Source organism: Gigantopelta aegis, chromosome 9, assembly GCF_016097555.1.
Source record: "Gigantopelta aegis isolate Gae_Host chromosome 9, Gae_host_genome, whole genome shotgun sequence".
NCBI lineage: Eukaryota > Metazoa > Mollusca > Gastropoda > Neomphalida > Peltospiridae > Gigantopelta > Gigantopelta aegis.
The window spans coordinates 55233587-55249801 of record NC_054707.1 but is presented as its reverse complement, the minus strand read 5'-3'; the positions used below and the strand labels follow the sequence as shown (position 1 = coordinate 55249801).

The 16215-nt window shown below is 39.2% G+C and overlaps 1 protein-coding gene across 1 annotated transcript; it reads right to left on the bottom strand.

Moving 5' to 3' along the window:
- Positions 1–712: 712 nt before the first annotated feature.
- On the bottom strand, positions 713–14863 carry LOC121381960 (retinol dehydrogenase 7-like). Its single transcript, XM_041511394.1, has 5 exons — positions 14794–14863; positions 9007–9328; positions 7711–7975; positions 2965–3128; positions 713–1819 (listed from the first exon to the last, which is right to left on the bottom strand). The coding sequence occupies exons 1-5, from the start codon at positions 14827–14829 to the stop codon at positions 1599–1601; spliced, it is 1008 nt and encodes a 335-aa protein (XP_041367328.1). The 5' UTR covers positions 14830–14863; the 3' UTR covers positions 713–1598.
- Positions 14864–16215: the final 1352 nt, after the last annotated feature.

Genomic DNA, 16215 nt, shown 5'->3' with positions numbered 1-16215 from the left:
CTCTGTTATCTAGTATAAAACTGATATAATATAGTCTCAGTTATCTAGTATATCACTGATATAAAAAGTCTCAGTTTGAGATATCCAATATAACCACTGATATATACATAATCTGTTTGTTATCTAGTATAAAACTGATATAATATATCTCAGTTTTGTTATAACACTGATATACACTGACATATTTAAGTTATCTGACATCTATATATAAACCACTGACATAATATAATCTCTGTTATCTAATATAAACTAATATAATATATTATAACCCATATGGTTAAAAATATATTGGTACATATCAAAGTGATACGTACCACTAGAACGCCAAGTGGGACGTAACACTTCTACGTCACACAATTACGCCATCGATTGGCGTACTTCAACCTTACAGGAACGTCAGCCAAACGAGTTGAGTGATTTAAATTAAGATCGATTATGGGTAATAAATACGATATTAAACTCGCTACCATTTCGTATCATATTTATGTCCGTCGTGAAATAAGTTTTATTGACACGAGCTAAAGCTAAAGCTCGTGACAACTGAAAATTATTTCACTCGGGACATAAACATGATACGAAATGGAAGCTCGTTTAATATCCTATAAATCTGAGTTTAATATAAAACTGATATAATACAATATGAGTTATCTAGTATAGCGCTGATATCATATTAATCTGAATTCATTATTTAATATAACACTGATATAATATAATCTGTTTTCTATTTAATATCATACTGATCAATATAATACAATACTGATATAATCTCTGCAAAACATTTGAACACACCCCTTTCAACACAAATTCAAAATTCTATGTTCTGAATGGTTGAAAAAACACCGATCAGTAATAGTACTCCAAACACTTGTGTCACAGATCGCTTTTCAGCAGTTATAATTCATGCTTCTTTCATATCTGGTTACAGGTACACAGCCCTTTGTCGATTTTCACATCCCTTGGTGGCAATACTGAATATTATATTAATGATTTCTACTACTTGCTTCAAATAATTATTTCATTGAAATCCTTGCCTTTTAAAACATACACGTGTTTTTATCATATCTGGTTACAGATATATAGCATTTTGTTGACTTTTCAGACGCCTTGGTGGCCATATTGAATATTTTAAATTGCTCAAAGGTGACAATTCTACACCTATCTGGATATTGTGATGTATCCCCAAAGATAAACAGCATTAAAAATAAAAAATAAAAAATCCCAAACATTATTACCAAGAATTCTGAATTGTCTCTGCTGCTGGACTACTTCTATTACCATCTCTTTTATAACCCTTATGATAGATTCAGACTACCAACTGCCAGTACAAAGTTGGCCAACTTTCTGCTGTCACGACTTCTACGACTGTACATTTGCAAGTCTAAGCACTCTTACAACTCGATTTTCGTCGTATACCCCATTAGTTGTTAATCTGAGCGCACACGTCTAAGTCGGGAGTTGGGGAAATTACAACACCACCGTCAAGTTGACCAACTTCGTCGTAACAGCTGATGGTCTGAGCCTAGCATATCATCATCAGAGTTCACTTCCCCATTTTAATTGTATTCAGAATTTGATGAGAACAGGAAAGGGATACATGTTCAACGGATCAGCCCCGCTGGATGTACGACAGTGCTGTTGATAACCGTGTCGCCTATCCACCTGGGCAGCCAGCACAGCACCAGAGAACTAACCGCTAGCCAGTTCCCTGGGGTGTACCGGTCTAAGGGGAAGCGGGATGTCACGGCGTGCACGTAGCAGTCTACTACAAGGTCAAGGTCATCGCTGACCACAGGTCTCAACTGGGCTATGCTGTCACAAACTGCAAGAGAAAAAAGTGCAGGTCATTAAACAAACAGGAGACAACTTCATTACGTCATTCATAATTAAGTTCCCCTGCGCGTGCTGTAACCTCACCGTGGTGCAGGGGTGTAACATTCTCTTTGAGAATGGCCAATACAGCACAAAATTAAAATTTTGAGTAAAATTCAGTATCTGTAAAATTCTGTGATATTTGTGTTTTTGCACTGTTTTTGTTTAAATCTTGAATTTTTAAATCTTGAATTTTTATATTGATGTTGATCATCACTTTATTTATTTGCATTACTATAGTTTGACACCCAATAGCCGATGTATTTTTCGTGCTGGGGTGTCGTTAAACATTCATTCATTAATTCATTCATAATTAAGTTATACGGACAAAGAGAAGAAAAAAAAAAAAGAAAAAAAAAGAAGAAAAAAAGAAAATCAAACAAGAAAGAATATTTACAAGAAAGGGAACACTATTGTCCGAACCAAATTGTTAACAACTACAAAAAATTACTCTCCTACCTTTAATTGCCGTTAGATTTCCTCCAAAGTTTGTCCAGACACAAATCGCAAAAAAACCCACTACAAATATACAGATTCCACACACGAGATTGCAACGATGTCGCCGATATTGTCTTTGCTGAGATTGCATAGGGAAAAATACATGCAGTTTTCTGCCGTCTGCCATGTTGCTTGTTTATAGAATACTCTTCAAGAGGGGTGAAAGCCTCCAAAGTATGTGACACAATTAATATGAAATCGATTATCTCTAGTGGTATCATTAAAATAATAATAATAATAATTAATAAAAAATAATATGACGTCATCACGTTTGCTTTTATATCATAACATGTTATGACGTTGTTAGATTAAGTCCTATCCTTTCACCCCTCTTGAAGAATATTCCATAAAAAGTCAAAATGGCAGCTGATACAAAATTACGTGTTTTTTTCCCTATGCGCTCTCAGCGAAGTCGATACAGGTGACATGGTTATCATCTGGTATGTGGAATCTGTGTCATTGTAATGGTTTTTTCAAGATTAGTGTCTGGACAAACTTTGGAGGAAATCTAACGGCAATTAAAGGTAGGAGAGTAATTTTTCGTAGTTGTTAACAATTTGGTTCGGACAATAGGTCTTAATGTTGAAGAATATTTACATTTTTCGACGTAATTCCCGCCGTAAAATCGTTTAAGATCTGGTGAAGTATTTTCAAATGATTCTTGAGCCAATCTACGAAAGTTATCTTCATCTGCAAATGCTGTCCGAAAACCTCCCGGTTCGATGACATGGACACTTACACCCTGCTTTAATAGCTCCACCCTGTGAACAAAAGGGAGATTTTTCACGGTACGTATGACAAGAGAAGGCCATGCTGAAACACTATGACCCGTGACAACCAAATTATCAATGATAAAAAAAATAACTGGTTACTGTCTTAAGATATCGGCTCTATCCTGCTCAGGTCGAATGTCGAATGCAGGATAAAGCCGATATATTAAGACAGTAACCAGTTATTCCCTATTTATCATGCTACCCATTTCAAGCTATATTTTTACAATATATTTCAATCAAAAGTGGTATAGAAACTATTAGCTAACCAAACAAGTTATGTGTTTAGGCTTTGCCAGAGACCGGGATGGATATGCCTGAAACCCTAGTGGTATAGGGGCATGGTAAAATAGTTCAAGTTCAAAACATCTGTCATGCGCAGAATTCATTTCCTAGTGAACTGATAACACATAGCAACGACAAGGTTATCATGCTAATACTTCCAATGATCAGGTAGGGATTATCGGGTCACAGTAAGCATGGTTGCATGATAAATAGGCGATATAGATGTAATTCTTAATTAATGGAACTTCGCACTGTCTCAATGATGTTACCGGTGCGATTAATAACCTAGTATGAAGACAATATCACATATGTAATCCATTACATCTGTCCAGCTATGAGAAATAGATGGCCCATGATGTTGACGACAATACAACGAGCACACCCACATCTCGACCGGCGGTGTATACACGACAAGACTCACCCACGGGCGATGTGGCATGAGACCCCTACGTAGACACGGGGTGGAGCACACCCACATCTCGACCCGCGGTGTATACACAACGAGACTCACCCACGGACAATGGGGGATGAGTCCCCTATGTAGACATGGGCCGGAACGAACCTGAGAGAACGTTTGGATATGCCGTATAGCTACTAGCTTGTAATACAAATTGTTTAATAAACCAATATATGATTCAAGTGACATTGTCCTTACCACTACGTAACTAGTACTACAACGCACTCGGCCACTGATCTAAACCGTGCATGAACCTTCAGTGAATAAAGGCACCTAAATGAGTTTAGAATCGATTAGCAACTGAAGGGCTGGTTGGGTTTTTTTTTTGTAGTTTTTTTTTTTTTTTTGGGGGGGGGGGGGGTTGGTCTGAAAATTATGGGGCTGGACGTAGCCCAGTGGTAAAGCGTTCGCTTGTTGCGCGGTAGGTCTGGGATCGATCCCCGTCGGTGGGCCCATTGGGCTATTTCTCGCTCCAGCCAGTGCAGCACAACTGGCATATCAAAGGCCGTGGTATGTGTTATCCATAAGTCCGACGCAATATAACCGTAAATAAAATGTGTTGAGTGTGTCGTTAAATAAAACATTTCCTTCCTTATAGGTATAGGCCTACTACTTGCACCAAATTCTCTGTATATCTTAAAACTTGTATCTATGCATAAAGCAAGTCCAATTGGTCATAGCTAGTAGTAAAGTACCATTTTTTCTAGACATTTTAATACTCTAGGGATTTATCCTGAACTGTTTGACCAGGATCCCATGTCTGATGGGATTGGGAAAATTACCGTGAGTAAATCATACTTGGAATATTTGTTCAGGCCACTGAATGATGAGTACACCGATGTTAAATTGATTTGTTAGAACAGACATATACCAGTCGTTAGGCGCTGGTTCAAAAATATAGAAGATCTGAACCTTTACATTGATGATAGGTGATAAAACAACACCACCGTCAAGAAACTAGAGCTATTTATCAACAACTGTCTAAGAAGAATCCTACAGATCCGCTGGCCAGACACTATCGACAACACTGACCTGAGGCAGAGAACATACTAGCTGACGACCGAAGAAATAATAAGATGGGAATGAATTTGTCTCACGTTCCGGAAACCACCATCATCTATCCCCATGCATGCTCTGACATGGAACCCACAAGGGAAGAGAAAAAGAGGCCGCCCGAAGAACACATGTCGAAGTGACCTCTAGGCGGACACCAACAACACAGGCTACACCCAGAGACAGCTGGAAAGGAGACGAGGACAGAAGACTCCGGAAAGCGGTTGTCGACGGTCTATTCTCCAGGAGGGACAATGGGCATAAGTAAGTGACAGACATGTACTAACAAATGTTTCGAAGATATTATGGGGAGCCTTCTTTATTTTTCATATAATGTCGTGGACCAAATCTCTACTGGAGAATATTCGGGACCTTACACACTGGCAAAACAATATAACCCCACCCCACCCCGCCACACACACACCAAAAACAACAAAACAAAACAAAAACAAACAAAACAAAACACACACACTCAACATCAACAACAACAAATTAAACAAAAAAAGAAAAGAAAACAAACAAACACACACAGAACTACAAAACCCACAACATTACAATTTTTGTAAATGTTTCTGTGAAAATAAACGCAATTTTATGTGTGACGTGAAGATCTACATCACTGATTGACTGTGACGTCAGACGTACTTCCAATGTAAACATTATTTGCAGAAAGCTATTTGACTTTTTGTTTTAAATTTTTTAATTCAAAACGCTGATTTCTGTCGCAGGTCAGGTCCCTGGCTTTGCCAGAGACCGGGATGGATATGCCTGAAACCCTAGTGGTATAGGGGCATGGTAAAATAGTTCAAGTTCAAAACATCTGTCATGCGCAGAATTCATTTCCTAGTGAACTGATAACACATAGCAACGACAAGGTTATCATGCTAATACTTCCAATGATCAGGTAGGGATTATCGGGTCACAGTAAGCATGGTTGCATGATAAATAGGCGATATAGATGTAATTCTTAATTAATGGAACTTCGCACTGTCTCAATGATGTTACCGGTGCGATTAATAACCTAGTATGAAGACAATATCACATATGTAATCCATTACATCTGTCCAGCTATGAGAAATAGATGGCCCATGATGTTGACGACAATACAACGAGCACACCCACATCTCGACCGGCGGTGTATACACGACAAGACTCACCCACGGGCGATGTGGCATGAGACCCCTACGTAGACACGGGGTGGAGCACACCCACATCTCGACCCGCGGTGTATACACAACGAGACTCACCCACGGACAATGGGGGATGAGTCCCCTATGTAGACATGGGCCGGAACGAACCTGAGAGAACGTTTGGATATGCCGTATAGCTACTAGCTTGTAATACAAATTGTTTAATAAACCAATATATGATTCAAGTGACATTGTCCTTACCACTACGTAACTAGTACTACAACGCACTCGGCCACTGATCTAAACCGTGCATGAACCTTCAGTGAATAAAGGCACCTAAATGAGTTTAGAATCGATTAGCAACTGAAGGGCTGGTTGGGTTTTTTTTTTGTAGTTTTTTTTTTTTTTTTGGGGGGGGGGGGGTTGGTCTGAAAATTATGGGGCTGGACGTAGCCCAGTGGTAAAGCGTTCGCTTGTTGCGCGGTAGGTCTGGGATCGATCCCCGTCGGTGGGCCCATTGGGCTATTTCTCGCTCCAGCCAGTGCAGCACAACTGGCATATCAAAGGCCGTGGTATGTGTTATCCATAAGTCCGACGCAATATAACCGTAAATAAAATGTGTTGAGTGTGTCGTTAAATAAAACATTTCCTTCCTTATAGGTATAGGCCTACTACTTGCACCAAATTCTCTGTATATCTTAAAACTTGTATCTATGCATAAAGCAAGTCCAATTGGTCATAGCTAGTAGTAAAGTACCATTTTTTCTAGACATTTTAATACTCTAGGGATTTATCCTGAACTGTTTGACCAGGATCCCATGTCTGATGGGATTGGGAAAATTACCGTGAGTAAATCATACTTGGAATATTTGTTCAGGCCACTGAATGATGAGTACACCGATGTTAAATTGATTTGTTAGAACAGACATATACCAGTCGTTAGGCGCTGGTTCAAATATAGAAGATCTGAACCTTTACATTGATGATAGGTGATAAAACAACACCACCGTCAAGAAACTAGAGCTATTTATCAACAACTGTCTAAGAAGAATCCTACAGATCCGCTGGCCAGACACTATCGACAACACTGACCTGAGGCAGAGAACATACTAGCTGACGACCGAAGAAATAATAAGATGGGGATGAATTTGTCTCACGTTCCGGAAACCACCATCATCTATCCCCATGCATGCTCTGACATGGAACCCACAAGGGAAGAGAAAAAGAGGCCGCCCGAAGAACACATGTCGAAGTGACCTCTAGGCGGACACCAACAACACAGGCTACACCCAGAGACAGCTGGAAAGGAGACGAGGACAGAAGACTCCGGAAAGCGGTTGTCGACGGTCTATTCTCCAGGAGGGACAATGGGCATAAGTAAGTGACAGACATGTACTAACAAATGTTTCGAAGATATTATGGGGAGCCTTCTTTATTTTTCATATAATGTCGTGGACCAAATCTCTACTGGAGAATATTCGGGACCTTACACACTGGCAAAACAATATAACCCCACCCCACCCCGCCACACACACACCAAAAACAACAAAACAAAACAAAAACAAACAAAACAAAACACACACACTCAACATCAACAACAACAAATTAAACAAAAAAAATTAGGAAATACTACCACTTTCAGACTAACCTGAGACAATCTGTAAAGCCTTCAACTGCGTACTTCGTCATGGCGTAAGGTCCCACACCAAATGTTCCGAATCGAGCTGCCAGGCTGGACATGTTGACGATACGACCTTGACCTTTACGTACGAGGGGCAACAGCATCCGCGTGACGTCTAGCATGCCGTACACGTTGACGGCGAACACGCGCTCGTACACGGCTCGCTGGTGCCACTCCAGCGGCCCGACCCCCGAGGCCTGACAGCCACCATTATTTACAACGGCCCAAAGACCTGTAGAGAAAACAAAATGTCCTGTTATAACAGCGTCTAATTTAATAAAGAAATCCTCCTCCAAAAAACTCTCCAAACAAACAACCCCGACAACAACAACAAAAAACCCCAAACAAAACAAACAACCAAAAAAGAGAGGAAAAAAACCTATATTTATCTACCATTTTGATTTTATATATTTTTAAATGTAATAAATGCTCACTTCTGATATCGTTCCCACGGGTCTCGTAATTACTTAACGTGCAAACGGGGCAAGTTTACCCGCTCTCACAACCCCCTTCCCCTAACAAGAAAACCCAACAAAACAACAAACACACAAACGAAAAATTGCCCTTACATATCAGTGTGACCGGACTCTTCTTTGTCGCGCCCCTTCCCCCTCCCCCACTATTTTTGGCTAGAAAAAACGTACTGCCCTACTCACCCACCATTAGTTAGGCCATAACATTTTACGCCCATGTGCCTACCCTGGTGTAATTTGAATGGAATGGAATGAATTAATGTTTAACGACACCCCCAGCACAAAAATACATATCGGCTATTGGGTGTCAAAAAAGGATCGAACATGTATATGGAAATGCTATTTACATGAAGAATAAAATTTATATTATCATTGGTGTAATTTGAAGTCAAATCCGTACTGGAGCCGGGACGTAGCCCAGTGGTAAAGCGCTCGCTTGGTGCGCGGTTGGTGTAGGATCAATCCTCGTCGGTGGGCCCATTGGGCTATTTCTCGTCCCAGCCAGCGCACCACGACTGGTATACCAAAGGCCGTGGTATGTGTTATCCTATCTGTCGGAGAGTGCGTATAAAAAAATCCCTTGTTACTAATGGGAAAATGTAGCGGGTTTCCTAAGACTATATGCCAAATTACAAAATGTTTGACATCCAATAGCCGATAATTAATAAATCAATGTGCTCTAGTGGTATCGTTAACAAAACAAACTTTCAAAACCGTATTGTTTTTGGTCTACCAGTCGTGTAATAAAAAAAAAAGAACAAAGAAGAGAGTTCGATACAGATCGCTTTACCTTTGTTATCGGGCAGGTGTTCCAGTACAAACTGGTAGGCCTTTTTCACACTCTCCTCGTCGGCCAGTTCGAGTGGTGAGAAAACCTTCACATTGGGAGACGACTCCTGTTGAAGATGATTTGCTCCTTTGACTGTGTGACACGCGGCAAGCACGTGAAAGCCCCAGGCGTCCAGGCGTTTGACCAGCAGGTTGCCGAAACCAGAGTCGCAACCGGTGATGAAGACATATTTGTCCTCGATGTGTCCAACGGAGAGGCCACTGACTAGCCACCTGATGACCATGTAGGCTATGCTGATGCCCACAGCAATCAGAAATACATTCTTAGACAACAGAAATAGAAAAAAAAGGAGAGTAAATTACAAAATTTAATGTACTACAAGACCTATAGTGTTGGTTATTTGTTCGTCGTGTGTCACCGATATAGGAAAATATAAAAGATAAAAATAAATAAATAAATATTCTCAGAGTACTGCTGAAGCAAGACATGTCCCTTAACGCACTCAATAAACGTTCATATTTCAAACTTATACATGATGAAGCTATACAGCTCAATTACCAAATGTTTGACATCCAATAGCCGATGATTATTAAATCAATGTGCTCTAGTGGTGTCGTTAAACAATACAAACAAACTATACAGCTCTGTATCTTAGGACATTGCGAAAAAAGTGTAGAAAACAAATCTTTTTATTTCTAAATTCAAGGGCCATAACTGTGAAAAATGAAAAAAGAAAGAAAGAAATGTTTTATTTAACGACGCACTCAACACATTTTATTTACGGTTATATGGCGTCAGACATATGGTTAAGGGCCACACAGATTTTGAGAGGAAAACCGCTGTCGCCACATAGGCTACTCTTTTACGACAGGCAGCAAGGGATCTTTTATTTGCACTTCCCACAGGCAGGATAGCACAAACCATGGCCTTTGTTGAACCAGTTATGGATCACTGGTCGGTGCAAGTGGTTTACACCTACCCATTGAGCCTTGCGGAGCACTCATTCAGGGTTTGGAGTCGGCATCTGGATTAAAAACCCCATGCCTCGACTGGGATCCGAACCCAGTACCTACCAGCCTGTAGACCGATGGCCTACCACGACGCTACCGAGGCCGGTCCTGTGAAAAATGAGTAAATTGCCATGAAAATCAAACGTTGTCTATAACAGTACATAATAAAGCTATGCACACAAATTTCAGCTCAATATCTTAAGGCATTATAAAAAAAAAAAAATTATAAAATTTAAAAAAAAAGGACAAATTTTCGTATTTCCGAAGTCCAGTGGCCATAACTCTAACTCCCTGAACAACAGATAAATCGCCAATGAAAGTCAAACTTGATCTGTAACAGTACACGATAAAGCTATTTACAAAATTTCAATCCGATTAAACTCAGCTCTACTGGTTTACAACAGGTAATAGTTATAAGACCAGTGGACCTGGTTTTAACCAGATTGACAACATTTCTGCGCAACAAAATATTTGTTATTTGCGTAAAGCATTATATATATATATATATATATATATATATATATATATATATATATATACATGTATATATATTTCAAGTGTCACATTGTTATGGAACAATAAAGACATTACTAGTAATAATTTTAAAAGTTGAATTATTTAACCAAACTCTACTTTAGTGATGATATCCCCGTGTATTCACTAACATGCGTGACGGCACATTAGTCGGAGCAGCAGGCACTATCAACAAAAATCAGGTCTCGTCAGTATCGCTCAAGATAGTAGGGTAGACCACAAGTAACAGTTATAGTCAAATTACTTCAGATTATGGAACTTTATTTTATATGAATGGTGTCCTTTCCATTAAATATTTTTAGCTTTTAATTGCATCAAATAAACTGGACAGAAACGTATGTTGTCAATACATTTTAAGTATTTAACAAAAACGTTTACGTTGATTTTTTTGTTTCTTGATTTCATTTGCACTTGTATGAGTTTTGCTTTCTTGAAGCTTATTGATGCATTCATCCTGCGTTCTTGCCGTGACCTTGGAGAAATGACATACTATATAAATTTTACCTGTCGCTGTTGTTGCTTCAAACTGCTGTTTGCCTCATTTTCTTTATTGGTAAGTAGCAGCTTTATGCTCCTCATATCCACCCTTGCAATGCGTGTCTTGATTTTGGTTTGCCCACCTGTGGTGTTTCCTGTGGGTTTGTGGGGTTAGTTTCCGGATTAAATGGAAAAATCCCGGTCTTGCGAAATGCACTCGTCAGATTTTGCACAGTGAATGCTGACTCATAAGATCTGGCATTTAACGAAGTGAGATCTTCTGTAATAATTTTCCTTCCTGTTTATGAATGCATTAATATGTGGCTTTCAGATGATAGGGCAGCTTTAATTGGACTATACAAACAAACATCTAGAGGTTTGAGAACATGGCTGGAATGTAATGGCAACACAAACAGGTGGGTAACAACACCTTTTGCTTTCTCTATTACATCAGTTGTAATATGAGTGGAATGCCCATCATATAACAGACGAATTGGCCTTGTTTGTTCATAAGCTATAAAGTGATGCTCTAAGAAATCTAAGAACGCGTCTGAAGTTGACCGCCCAGAAAGTGTTGTGGTCAGTTTGGTCTCGGGTAGGCATCCAGATATACGATCATTGGTTGGGGCTGTCCCTTATATATGGAGGTATTGTCTCACCCAGGGCACTGCCCGCAGCGATCACCGTAGTGTTGGCAGAACTCCCGGTGGTAACTACAAGTGGTCGTTCTCCTTTGGCAGCAGTAACTTTTGGAGGGGTGTGGTTCAACTGGATACCACTCTCATCAACATTCCATATATGTTGTGGCTTATTTTTCACACTTAGCATAACCAGTACTTTCTATAACTCAGTGTGGTCCTATGCTATCTCGCTTCTTTACTTTCTGAATGTGCGTCCTTGAGGCGCTTGACAAATCCATCAAACCAGGTCTTGTTGTTGGTGGAATTCCCTCCATTTAACGGGACTAGACTTTCTGCCATCACCTGCCATCAACAATACCCGTAAATTGCCGTCAGCAAATTTCGCCATAGATTTGCAGTGGTTAGCCAGCTGTGTTTCCCCACTTTTTGAAAATATCCCAATCCTACCTATTTTAGAATCAAATGATGAGGGATTGTGTATTCCTTTGCTATATTACACATACTAGCGACCTTTCGAATGACCTGACCATTGTCCTCGGCGTGATTTGCTACACAATGTACTTCCGTACCCGGAGGTGGTACCGGACAAAATGTTTTCCGGTATTATGATGACAATTTAATTCGATTCCAATAAAAAAATAAAGTGAATAACGAAGTTGTAAGTATGGAAGGTGTTTTATTGTTATATTTTGAGTCTCCACCACACACAGTTTCAGCAGGTGGTCGATTATTTCGTAATAAATAAATAAAATTAGAAATAGAAAAACCATGCTAGGCAAGATGGCGAGTGCTTTACCGGGTTTGGTAAAACGCGGACTGGACCGGAACTGAACGGAATCAGATTTGTAATGTAGCCGAGGAATTGGATTTCTACACGTTTTGACATTTTTAAATATTTTAGTTTAAAAAGTAAGCCAACATAAGCAAGGTTAGTTTCCTCGCACCCTTGGTCTCATATCTACCTATTCATTAGTTTCCTTCTCGTGATAAGCTCTGTGAAAACATGCATTATACAGAGGCGGATCCAGGATTTTGTAAGGTGGGTCACAAAATTATAAATGGGTTATCGTTTATGCGATCATTAGAAAATCACATTGATATGTCGTCGCGAAAAAAGAAGAAGCCATTTTTATTATTTAAAAAAAAGGAAGAAAAAAAAAGGCACTTCTTACGACGGCTTTGTGTGTGTGTGTGTGTGTGTGTGTGTGTGTGTGTGTGTGTGTGTGTGTGTTTTACGGGACCCATGTAACCACAACCGGATCGGCCAATGCGTAAAGGTACCCCAAAGTAGCTTATTAAATTAAGGTGTTTTTTAATCAGTCAATTCTACGATTGTCCTTTAGACCTAATCACGAACAGAAAAACAAAAATAAGATTATAGGTGTGATGGAATCCTTTTAAAACTACACTATTAAAATATTAAGCCTTCAAAATTACAAAATGTGTAGACATCTAAAGTCTGAACCACAATGTTAACAACTACGATAAATGGTTCTCCTATCTTTAATTATGTATAGATTTCCCCCACATTTTGTCCAGACAGAAATCGTGAAAAAACAACACTACAATGACGCAAATTCCACAATCTAGACTTTCCTAAGATCTCCTAGGACAAAAAGCATGCATTTTTTTTCGCCGTCAGCCATTTTACTTTTTTTAATGGAATAACTCTTCAAGAGGAGTGGAAGCCTCCGAAGTACGTGACGTAATCACGGGTGCCTTTATATCACAACCCGATATGTTGTTAGATTACGTCGCATCCTTTCACCCCTCTTGAAGAGTATTCCATAAAAAGGCAGCCGGCACAAAATTACATGGGGAAATTCTGGCCGTATTTAAAGGTAGGAGAATAATGTATCGTAGTTCTTAACAATGTGGTTCGGATTTACAATAAATTTTACTCATATTTTGTCCAGACAGAAAAACATTACAATGATACAAATTCCACATACTAGATCATAAACATGTCACCTATCTCAACTTCGCTAAGATTTCCTAGGACAAAATGCATGCAATAAATATATTTTTAGCTGTCTGCCATTTTACTTTTTTATGGAATAAAATTCAAGTGGGGTGTTATTAATGACGTCATCGCGATTGCTTTTATGTCATAACGTTATCATGTTGTTAGATTATGTCATATTCTTTCACCCCTTTTGGAGAGTATTCCATAAAAAGGTAACATGGCAGCCGGCACACAATTACATGCTTTTTGCACCTCAGCGAAGTTGATATAGGTAACATAGTTATCATCTAGTATGTGGAATCTGTGTCACTGTAATGGGTTTTTGTTTTCTCTCAAGATTTCTGTCTAGAAAAAATGTGGGGATAATCTACTGATAAATAAAGTTAATTTATCGTAGTTGTTAACAATGTAGTTCGGACTATAATTCCTCAGCTGCATTGAAAATCTGAACACCCTGTCTTACCTTGTATTATTTTATTATAATGTTAAACGAAATTTGTGTCAAAAATAAATACATGTTAAATGGCAATAAACGTAATAAGTATGAACAGGAGATGGCAAAATCTTGTGGAAAATAATCAAATTTATCAACATATGTACCAAATTTAACTGCCTTCCCCAGAACTCGCCAATTAACATGTAGGCCTATGTTTGGTTGTTGGGTTTTTTGGTTAAGTACTACAAAAGGATAAAATACCAGTGCTCTTGATGGTAATAACTTACATAGCTCCCCATAATCTATAGTCCGTCCCATCTTCCTATAAAAATGGGGGCGGTGTGTGTGTGTGTGTGTGTGTGTGTGTGTGTGTAAATAATTTGTTTCGTTTGAAAATATACCCCCCCCCAAAAAAAAAAAGCAACAAAAAAACCCAAAGAAACATTTTTGTGTGCAATTTACAAAACAATTTGCTCAAAAATAAATAACTGTAGTAAATTCCATAGCATGGGGGGAAAAAAGGTGTTCCCTGCCCAGAGAAGGAAGTCACGGAAGCAAAGAATCAGTCGCCGCAGTCGTTTCCCTGGCGAGGTCTGCGTCCCTGGCATATAACATTTTCATAAAGATACTAGTGTATAGAGTGAAACCATCACCAAAGCTTGACGTTATTTACTATAAAAATGAGAAAGATAACAAAAAATTAACAACAAAATCCACTTAAACCTGGTTTGAATAGATTGACACCGTGAAGTCCAACATGGCCGCAGATTACTGATGACGTCATGTTAACTTACTTTGCGAAAGTTAATACGTCATCTTAACTCCAAAACTCCACTTGCTTTAATTGATTTGAAGTTGGGCAATTTAACATGGGTTTCAATGGCAGATGACCAGGCGCGGATTTAGTGGGGGGGCCCAAGGGGCCCGGCCCCCCCCCCTATTTTTTGGGGTCAAGTTATTATTTTGTTTTAACAATAGCATACACTAGAGTGAAATTACACAAAAATGCACTTATTTCAAAATTTAGCGGGGGATCTAGCCCGAGTACTCTGACTGTAAGAGAGCTAGACGGACATTTGGACATAAACACGCTCTCATTACAGTCAGAGACCAACCTATGTCTTTTTTTGGCAATTCCTGACTACCAGACGGTAGGCAACGAATCCCGCTCTAATACCACAACAATCCTATGTTTGTCGTCAAATACCTTTACATCAATCATTTTCGAGTTAAGTGATACAAAAAAATCCACATATTAATCACTAATACACTTACTACAGAAAGAAACCCGACAGCACCCACATTCAGCTACGCTTCGTGACACTCCGTCGCAACAATTGCAAAGCTCGGCGATCTATTTCGAGACGTAGACCACGTGATCGCGCACTGGGCGATTCCGCCTTGTGCAGCAGTTACAGGGGCCGTCTCATATCAAGCGGTTATTATTTTCATAAACAAATCGTCAGTCAAAAAAGAACTTGTAAATCAGCGACAAATATCATTGTCCTACTGTTAACTGCCAATGCGTATCGATGGGTAATCTCATTAATTGTGGCTACATTCTACGCTGAAAAAGTTCTAAACCTTTTTTTAAAACTCCCACACACCCTCTCGTTCTGAGTACAGTTTGTGGCCCTGATCAGAAATCGTGGTAGCGTACTTGAACATCAAACTGATATAAGCAGGTTAATTCCCGACATCGGACCTGGCAGTCATTTGTGGCCATACATGCATACGGCGAAACTCATCGCCATCGGTCCCTAGGCGTCAGCTTGTCTACTATGACGGAACTCCTGTCTACAACTGATCTTTGAGTATTGTGTTACAGAATCGGTCTTTGTTCAGTTGTTGAAAACAATTGGGCTGTGTTCTACGTAGGTTAATTCATTGTCAATAATTATTAACTACCATACATATATGTGATTTACATTTGCTTGGATAAAACGATCGTTCATATGAAATTAGTTATTAAGCAAACAGAATACTTACAACCAACCCAAATCAAAATTTGAACTATTTTTATTACTTAATTTACTAGTATCCTACCGCCTTTTTCTTCTTTATTTTTCTTTTTGCTTTTTAATGAGATATTACACCACAGTTTCACATTTGAGTCATTTCCACATATTTCTTAGGGAGTGGGTT

Coding starts and splice junctions, on each gene's coding strand:
- LOC121381960 (XM_041511394.1), bottom strand. CDS start 14,829: ATGTTGGACTTCACGGTGTCAATCTATTCAAACCAG. Junction 9,329..14,793: donor TGTCAATCTATTCAAACCAG/GTTTAAGTGGAT, acceptor CTGTTGTCTAAG/AATGTATTTCTGATTGCTGT. Junction 7,976..9,006: donor ACACCTGCCCGATAACAAAG/GTAAAGCGATCT, acceptor TTTTCTCTACAG/GTCTTTGGGCCGTTGTAAAT.